This window comes from Mus caroli, unplaced genomic scaffold (assembly GCF_978045245.1).
Source record: "Mus caroli unplaced genomic scaffold, Mus_caroli_1 scaffold_17, whole genome shotgun sequence".
In the NCBI taxonomy this organism is placed as follows: Eukaryota; Metazoa; Chordata; class Mammalia; order Rodentia; family Muridae; genus Mus; species Mus caroli.
In genome coordinates, this window is record NW_028227272.1 from 14414156 (window position 1) to 14423673 (window position 9518).

The 9518-nt window shown below is 50.3% G+C and overlaps 1 protein-coding gene across 1 annotated transcript; it reads left to right on the top strand.

The window, feature by feature from the left end:
• Positions 1–74: 74 nt before the first annotated feature.
• Positions 75–9211, top strand: P2rx6 (purinergic receptor P2X 6). The gene is made up of 12 exons (XM_021184811.2): positions 75–286; positions 824–974; positions 3080–3151; positions 5517–5592; positions 5785–5878; positions 5953–6033; positions 6113–6254; positions 6341–6450; positions 8368–8461; positions 8543–8608; positions 8749–8826; positions 8939–9211. The coding sequence occupies exons 1-12, from the start codon at positions 117–119 to the stop codon at positions 8972–8974; spliced, it is 1170 nt and encodes a 389-aa protein (XP_021040470.1). The 5' UTR covers positions 75–116; the 3' UTR covers positions 8975–9211.
• Positions 9212–9518: the final 307 nt, after the last annotated feature.

Sequence of the window (9518 nt, forward strand, 5' to 3'; positions counted from 1 at the left end):
GAGGCAGGAGCCAGCTCCTGCTGAATTTGAGATGTCCCTTTAACAACACTGGCCTGAATCCCATGCATGGCTTCTTGGCCTCCAGTTCAGCTGCGGCTGAAGTTGCCTGCTGACTCATGCAGTTGCAGCCAGCAGGAACTGGGAACATGGCTTCTGCAGCCGCAGCAGCACTCGTGAGCTGGGGGTTTCTGGATTACAAGACGGAGAAATATGTGCTAACCAGGAACTGTCGGGTGGGTGTCTCCCAGAGGCTGCTGCAGCTGGCAGTGGTAGCCTACGTGATAGGGTAAGAACTGCTCCTGGCCAGACTGCAGAGCCTGCTGTGGGGGTCTTGCTTGCCGAGGGATAAAAATTGGCTTTTTAGAACCCCAGCTGGTGGGAAAGTGGGAATGGGGGTGAGAGGTAGTCAGAAGGGATTTTAGTCCATTCAGAGAACAGCGGAAGATCCATTCGCCCACGAAAGGGACTTTGTCTCCAGTTTCATCTTGGTCTCTGTTAGCGTCTGCAGTTCTCCTGCCCTAAGGTACCCTGATGCAGCAGGAGGCAGTAATTCTCTGAGCAGCACAGCACTAAGCCTCTCAGAGAGACCACCAGCTGGATATCTGAAAAGTCTTTGAGAAGGGAGCTGGGTTTGCTGAGTGTGTGAAGGCACTGGCTGTGAAAAGTGACCATCATCCATTTGAGAGCTCCACCTGCTCAGGGGTATAGAGCAAGAGGCGCAGCTAGACAGAAGGTGGAGGCCTCCATGCTGGTCTGGGAGCCTAGTGTGTGAGCACTGCTACTCCTTATCTGGACATTACACTATCCATCATCCTTTCCCTAGGTGGGCCCTCTTGGCCAAAAAAGGCTACCAGGAACGGGACTTGGCCCCCCAGACTTCTGTCATCACCAAACTCAAGGGGGTTTCTGTAACCCAGGTTAAGGAGCTGGAGAACCGGCTGTGGGACGTGGCTGACTTTGTGAAGCCATCACAGGTAGGTCCCCAGTGCTGCTGCAGGAGGCTAGAATTCTTCAGCCACCACTACCAACCGCACAGCTGCCGTGCATGAGAGACATAGGATGCAGGAGGAAGGGTTCTGAGTCAGTGTGAGAAAACAGCTTTCAGAGATGTGTAGCTTCCCAAGTCAAGAAGCCAGTGCCTGCGGAACTTCCTTTAAAGGAAGATTAACGATGCAGCTAAGTGGCAGAGAGCTTGCCTGGCATGCATAGCTTCCGAGTTTCAATGCTAGAACCACCAACCAAACAAGCAAAAACAAAAATACCACCCACCCCACCTACCCAGCACCCACACAGAGATATATGTGATTCGGTTCATGATTTATGCTTGGAAGTGAAAGGTAGGGGACGGGAACCCAGGGCTTGATCTTGCTGAAGTTAAGAAGTTCCCTTGCTATCATTTAGGGATCTTGGGTCAAGTTCATTTTTTTTCCATTGATGAAAGAATTAAAAGGCAGAGGCTGGAGAGATGGCTCAGTTGTTGAGAACACCGGCTGCTCTTGCAGAAAATACAGGTTCTGTTCCTAGAACCCACATGGTAGCTCGTAGCTTTCTGTCATTTCAGTTCCAGGGGATTCTATGCTGTCTTCTGGCCTCTGAGGGCTTCAGGCACACACACACACACACACACACACACACACACACACACACACATTAAATAAAATAAAATAAATCGGCTGGATGCTCAGCACATGCCTGTAATCCCAGCACTCAAGAGGCAGATGCAGGTAGAGCTCTGAGTTTCAAGGCCAGCCTGGGTCTACACAGCAAGTTCCAGGATAGTCAAGGCTACACAGAGAAAGCCTGTCTCGAAATAAAACAAAGAAAAAAAAAACCAAAAAAAAAAAAAAACCCTGCTCAAAAATAGAATGAAGAGGCAAGAAATAAGTCACAGTCAGAGCAAATACATGTCTCATTAAAAGTGAGAGTGCACACATCCCACACACAAAAGAGACAGGCTTCCCACCAGAGGGAAGGGAATTTAGAAACCAAAATCCATTCTCCCATGGAGGGCTGCTGGTTTTAAATATCTGTGGTGGGATAGGATGGGTGCCTCTGTCCTGAATTTTGGATTATCAGCTTAAAAGAAGAAGCTGATAAGTCCAGAGGTTCATGCAAGCTGAGACATGCCCAGGACCAGCCTTGAATATAACTGGACTAGTCTAGACCACTCATCCAGAGGGGGATCCTTCTGGCAGGAAAAAAAAAAGTTCACCAAGCCTTTGTCTTGGAAGGAAGTGGTGAGGAAGAGGCTGGGAGTTGATGGACCTGTGATATATGCACCACCCTTCCCCCATCCTTGCCTGTCACAGTACAATCTGATTCCTTTCATGTCACTCACATGCCCCTCTTTGTCTTTCTTAGGGAACATCTTCTCTTCTCCCTCCACCTAGACCCAGTTACCAGCTGTTACGTGACATTTCCTGAGGAGACATAAACAAATGTCTGTATACCTCAGATAGGGCACCAACAATGAACCAATTTCATTCCAAATTAGTTCTGTGAACCAGTGACTAATTGTGGTTCCCTGTAGGCATAAGTGAGGGGTACTTACAGGAGCACCAGTGACTCAGGCAGCTATCATCTGTTGGCTCCAGGTGGCAGTAGCTTTCTATGGGAGCATGCTTGCTCTCTCTCTGTCTGTCTCTGTCTGTCTGTCTGTCTGTCTCTCTCTCTCTCTCTCACACACACACACACACACACACACACACACATCAGCAGGCTCCCTCTGTCCCCACTTTGGGTGAGTGCATGAGAATTTGAAATGACACTTGTATGGAAGATACGGATAGAGGCATGACACTCTCTGAGCTCAGGGGAGGCCATAAACCTAGTCAGCTTCACCTGCTTCACTGGACTGGACGCCATTTTCTGCAGGACAAAGTTGGCAACTAGATGGGACCAAAAACTATTCCCACAAAATCCAGGCTACCCAGGCTGGGCTCTACCTCAGAGGGTGCTGGCCTAGCCTGTCTGAGATCCGGAGTTCCATTCCCAGCACTGAGAGCAACAAAAAGCAAACAAACCAGGCTGTCAGCTTCTATCTTCTCAGTTGAGACCAACCTTCAGCCTTGCCTTCTAGGGAGAGAACGTGTTCTTCCTGGTAACCAACTTCCTCGTGACACCAGCTCAAGTCCAGGGCAGATGCCCAGAGGTAAGCTTGTCCAGAGCCTCTAACACACACACACCCCTATTTCTCTCATCAGCCCTGTCTCCTTTCTCCTTCACTCATGGCTCAAAGCTCAGTCCCAGCTTGGTATGTCTATCCCAGGCAAAGAGCTACACTTTTCTAGAAGTCATTTCACCGAGTCTTTACATCTGCTGTTCACCAGGAATACTTTAATTCCCATTAAACAGGTGATTAGGGCTCCATATGTCCAATCACTTTTCCAAGGGTACCCCAAGTATGGGTTACCGGCACAGTATCTGAGGACACCCCTTGGGGTCTCCAACCTTCACAACACCAGACCTTGATGTGGGACAGTTTCATTGAGATGTCCAGTGTCTTTTCCATGCTGGTCCTGCCTCTGGGTTATAGCCAGGCACACACTCACCTGAGCATTAATGGCAAAAGGCAGGCTAGAAGATCACCTCTCCTCTTTGCCAGCTTTTATTAGTATATGCAGAGTCCGATGTCATCTGGGGGACTGGCTAGCACACTCTGCTTTGCCTTCCGGTAATATATGATGTCTGGGTGCTTTTCAGCCCAACTGTGTTCCTGTTTCAGCCTTCTCCCCGATTCTTAGATTCTGACACAGCCATGGGGGCATCCACACACCCACTCCCAATCTCACCTTTTCCCCTTGTTTGGGAATATTCCAGAAAATCCTTCAAAGAGCATATTAGCTCTCACCAACCAAGGCTTCTGTGTGAACAGTTAGGATCCATCCCATATATATGCACCACATTCAAGGCCAACTTCTGCTCAGCAGGACTCCAGGCTCTGGTATTTGGTCACATTACAGTTCCAGGGGCTGTCACATGTCCATGGTTGACACCTATCCACAAAGGAGGTGACATATGTGTACAAAGGATGATTCTCCCTCAGGGGACCTAGGGAGAATCACACCTCTAGACGCTAAGAAGACATCGATTTCAGATTCAGCATGTAGACAGCTCCAAAATGTCATCAAACCTATGTGTCAACTTCTTAAAAAGCACATGGTCCTTCCTCTTTCCCTGTCGGAGGCTCTTGATTCTTCTTGTGAACTTCTAGTAACTGGGCAGTTGCTCACCAGACCTGATGAGTTGGGTGAGGGACTGGGTCCCTCCAAGCACGTGCTCAATGATCTCGAGTGTCATATCCCTCTGCAAAGCTTTCTTGACACTCCCCCTCCCCTGCACGACATCTAGGATAGGCCCTGTGTTGGGCTGGCAGAGAGCTCCAACCCCCTGTACTTCAAGTTGCAGTTACTGTCCAGCCAAGGCAGCAGGTTCCATGATGCTCACACAAGGCAGAGGCCACAGTGCGGAGACTCAGGGAAGTGCATGGGCTAAATCTTAAAGGAGCTGGTGATGTAGATCAGTGTGGCTGCAGCAGGATGCCAAGGCAGAAGGAGCCTCATGGGCAGAGGCCATGTTTAAGGGGATGAAGTGTCTCAGGATACATTCCTGCTGCTCAGTGTGGCTAGAGCATAGATCTGGGTTAGGTTACAGAAAGGACAGCCCAAGATATCATGGGCCCTCTGAGTTCTGCTAAGAATCTGGACTTAATGTATGAGCAGAATGAGTGTGTGGAAGAGACTCTCAGCCTCTCATCTTTCAGGCTGCTGGGTAGAGGCGCCCACCTCTCATCTCAGAGTCAGAAGGATTTGGAGACATAGACACAGGTTGGGACAGCAAAACAGAGAAGGTAGCTGTCCTCTGACCTTGGATCCTAGGCCATCCTTCACAAAAGTCCTAAGTCTCCTGGCTTTTCAATCCCTCAGCCATTCTTGCTTCCATGGTATTGTGGTCCTCCTGGAGTTCCCTATAAACTGAACCCCCATAAGGGTCCTGAAACTCAAGGCTGCTTCCTCTCTTAGGTCAGGGACCCCCAGGAAGCTCACCCACATTTTCCTTGATGTGCTCCCCCCATGACTCTTTGACATTATGTAGACATAATGTCCATCCATGTATGGCAAAAAAGATTGGCCCAGGGGGGAGGGGGCTTTCCACCCTGTATAGGTCCCTCTTGGATAGCTACACCTACCACATACTGAGTGTCACCAGTTTGTCCTTCTGTAGTTCTTTAGCACCCCACCCCCACTCTGTTATCCCAGCTACACTGGACAGAAGAGCTGAGTCTCAGGAACAGAGCTGAACAGAGAGCTCTGGGCACACAGCCCTGTACCAGCATCTCACCATGTTGCTGATGGCTCTTCCCTCCTAGGTTGTAGTTTTCACCTTCCCTGTGCTTCCAGACCCAGGCTGCCTGGGACGAAGCTGGAGTTCTTGTCTTTGCAGTCTGTGATGCTGAGTCACAAACTGGAGGCATCCTCTGTGCTATTGATGACTAGGGTCTCTCTTACCTACCTCAGCATCCTTCCGTTCCTCTGGCTAACTGCTGGGCTGATGAAGACTGCCCCGAAGGAGAGACGGGGACATACAGCCATGGTAACTGTGGCCTTGGACCTCTCGTGTCTCTGCTAGAATAAGGGAAGGGGAGGGAATACTTGGGGGTCCCTGAATGCAGGCCCCGCTGAGCTTGTCTGTGCAGCATCCCATTCTGCCAACAAGCCCATACTCCACAGCCTCCTCAGGATCCATGGAGATGAGAGGACTTGGAGCTCATTTTGTATTTTCAAGGCATAAAAACTGGTCAGTGTGTGGTATTCAACGGAACCCATAGGACCTGTGAGATCTGGAGCTGGTGCCCAGTGGAGAGTGGTGCTGTGCCCAGGTAAGCTTCCCTCTCTCTCCCAGGGCAGGGTCCCAGAATAAGCAAAATGATGCCAGCATACCGTCTATCTTCAGGAAGCCCCTGCTAGCTCAGGCCAAGAACTTCACACTCTTCATCAAAAATACTGTAACCTTCAGCAAGTTCAACTTCTCCAGGTAGCTTGGGCAGGTCTTGGCTGAGCCCATATCCTTCATGCTTCTTGAGTCATCTGATTGCTATCAATGTCCTTTCTAGAACCAATGCCTTATTAACCTGGGACAGCACATATTTCAAGCATTGTCTCTATGATCCACTCTCCAGTCCGTACTGCCCAGTGTTCCGCATCGGGGACCTTGTGGCCATGGCTGGAGGGGACTTTGAGGACCTGGCCTTGCTGGTAAGTTATTTGGGGCAGAGTCCTGTGTAGCTCAGGGGCAGGTTCCCAGGACCATACACCAGTGGAACAGGCTGTGTTGTGTGCAGGGTGGTGCTGTGGGCATCAGCATTCACTGGGATTGCAACCTGGACACGAAAGGCTCTGACTGCTGTCCCCAGTACTCCTTCCAGCTGCAGCAGAAGGGGTACAACTTCAGGTATGGCCCTAACTGCTCGAATGCTGGCTGCTGTTCCTGGTTCAGGGCCTCCTCCACCTAGATCTGTAGGAACATACCCAGCTTGGACTCAGGGTCTCTGCTGTGTGTACAAGGATTCTGGGTGTTCCCGGTCCCCGGGCTCCACCTTGCTTCCCTCACTTGCCTGCTACCCACCTGCAGATCTTCTCATGGCCTCTCCCAGGTGACCCTGTGTCCCTAGAGCAAGGACACTTTTCATTTTTAAAAAAGTTTTATTTATCTATTATTTATATGAGTACACTGTAGCTGTCTTCAGACACACCAGAAGAGGGCATCGTATTCCATTACAGATGGTTGTAAGCCACCATGTGGTTGCTGGAAATTGAACTCAGGACCTCTGTAAGAGCAGTCACTGCTCTTAACCATTGAGCCAACTCTCCAGCCTGACCCTTTACATTTTTAATTTCCCTGTAGGACTTTATCTTAAAAATTTCCCCAAAAATTCTGTGGGAAAATTCAGACTAGTAAAACAAATATTCATGTACTTCTGACCTGGTTTCTTCCTTGCTGTGAAGGGGCATAATGACCATGGCAGCTCTTAAAAGGAAACATTTCATAGGGGCTGGCTTCAGTTTCAGAGATTTAGCCTATTATTATCATGGAAGGAAGCATGGTGGAGTGCAGGCAAGATATGGTACTGGAGGAGCCTAAAGTTCTACATCTCTGTGTTCCACACTGGGCATAGCTTGAACATAGGAGACCTCAAAGTCCCACCTCCACAGTGACACACTTCATCCAACAAAGCTACACCCACTCCAGCAAGGCCATACCTCTTAATAAATAGTGCCAGTCCTTATGGGCCAAGCATTCACACACATGAGTCTATGGGGCCTTTCCTAGTCAAACCACCGTACCTGGTTTGCTAGTGTTGCCTTTTCTTTCCTTGGCAGCACTAGGGATTGGACCTGTGACCTCAGAACTATTTGAGAGTAAATATTAGATAGTGTGTGCTCACCCTTCCCAATACTGTCACGGAATGCTTCCACTACCGTCCCATTGTCACAGACAACTCTGGACTTGGATAGGCGGTCATGGTACAGGCTTGTGATCCCTAATCCCAGTCCTCAGGAGGCAGAGAAGGATTAGGAGCTCAGAGTCATCCTTTGCTTTGTAGCCAGTCTGAGGCAACCTGGTGAAGGAGAGGAGGAGGAGGGAGGGAGGGAGGGAGGGAGGGAGGGGACGACAGAGGCGGGAGGAGAAAGAAGGAAGTAGGGAAAGGCTATTGGTAGATTAAGTTAACATTTTATATTTCCCCCACTGTGTTATTAGTGTTCCTGAATATTTTATTTTCTGATCCCAGAAGCACCCAGAAATCTTAAATTACAAATATTGTCCTATCTTTTAGTTTCCCAAGAGAATCTTGGGCTCCTCCTGCCATGTAATATCATTTTATTACACGTAGTAGCTGGTGTGCACAGGTGGCCATAGGTTTAATGGCAGTGACTCATTGTGCTTGGCTCCCCACCTTGTACAACCTTCTGCAGAAGGCTTCTTGGCCTTCGGGCCCTTGCTGGCACCTCTCTGTTGGGATGCCTCTTCTGAAGCCTGCCACAGCACCCGCATCAGCACCCGCATTGCTTTCTTCCCTGGTTCTGTGCTACAGGACTTCCTTGCCTCAGAGTTCCTCCAGCCCTCACGGCTATTCTGCCTTCCTTCTCTCAGACCTGTGCTGCCGAGATCTAGATCGGCATGCTTCCTGCCTCTCTGACTCTCAGAAGCAGGGCTCTCCCTTCAGTCAGGCCCTGCTCAGGTTCTGATTTGCTTCCGCTATCCTGAAAACCTATGTGGAGCCTTAGGACTCAAGACCAGGTAGAGTCCATGGATAAGCTAGCCTGGAACACAGTATGCAAGCACTGGAGTCTTCTCTGCTATCCCCAGGACAGCCAATCACTGGTGGGCAGCCTCAGGTGTGGAGACCCGGAGCCTGCTCAAGCTCTATGGAATCCGTTTTGACATTCTTGTCACTGGGCAGGTAAAGTTCAGACCAGGGGAAGGATCAGTGGAGGGTGGGGAGGACAGCCACAGTCCGAGAGCTTCATCCCAGGTCTCTCAGGCAGGGAAGTTTGCGCTCATCCCTACGGCCATCACAGTGGGCACAGGAGCGGCTTGGCTGGGCATGGTGAGTTTAGTCACCTAAGGTTCTCTTGGGCTGCAGTAACCACCAGCCAGGGCCTGCTGGCACCTGCTGGATCTACATATTGTTTCCGGAGGGTGGGCAAGTTGAGAACTCAGGAACATGGTAGGTCCTGCCTCTTCCAGGTCACCTTCCTCTGTGACCTGCTGCTACTGTACGTGGATAGAGAGGCCGGTTTCTACTGGAGAACCAAATATGAAGAGGTGAGTTGTGGGCCTGCTTGTGTCCCAGAGCTGAGGTCACTCTGCCTAAACACTGGGTTCTGCCTCACTCAGGGGAGATGTTAGCTTGATTCCTAATCTGTTGCTTTTGTAGGCAAGAGCCCCAAAGACGACTACCAACAGTGCATAGACAGAGCCAGCCTTCTCACCCGCTAACCCTGTTACCCAAGTGTCCTAGGAGTGGTTTGCACCTGCCCCATGTCTCCTGCTGATGGGATCCAGGCATCCACACACCCGTGGCCTGTCTGGATGGCTGTCACCCACTGGCCTATTCATTCCTGAGGCTTACACCCTCTCCCTGCTGGTTAAAGTCTAGGGCTTGGGAATGAAGAGGGTTCTGGCTTGGGAAGACGGAGGACAAAGCTTCAGCGGGACTAGAGGTGGGTTGGGATAATTCCGACAGACTCCGAATGCAGAATCTCTCCTGGGTTCGGTCAGAGGGGTGGGGTGGGGGGCGATGTGGCTGAATGAGTGGTGGCTGGCATCCTTGGAACTTTCTATATGTCTGCTGGGGGACTCTGCCATCCAGTTCATGTCCTCCATCCCTGCCCTGGCCCTGGTTACCAGGTTTCTCAGGAGCCTAAGGTGTGAGAAATTGCATGTCTAGGATTTACTGCCATCTAGTCAGTCCTGGAAACCTCAGCCTACTCTGAAGCACGTGCCTGCCAGAACCT

Coding starts and splice junctions, on each gene's coding strand:
- P2rx6 (XM_021184811.2), top strand. CDS start 117: ATGCAGTTGCAGCCAGCAGGAACTGGGAACATGGCTTCTGCAGCCGCA. Junction 3,152..5,516: donor TCCAGGGCAGATGCCCAGAG/GTAAGCTTGTCC, acceptor TACCTACCTCAG/CATCCTTCCGTTCCTCTGGC. Junction 6,034..6,112: donor AGCAAGTTCAACTTCTCCAG/GTAGCTTGGGCA, acceptor TGTCCTTTCTAG/AACCAATGCCTTATTAACCT.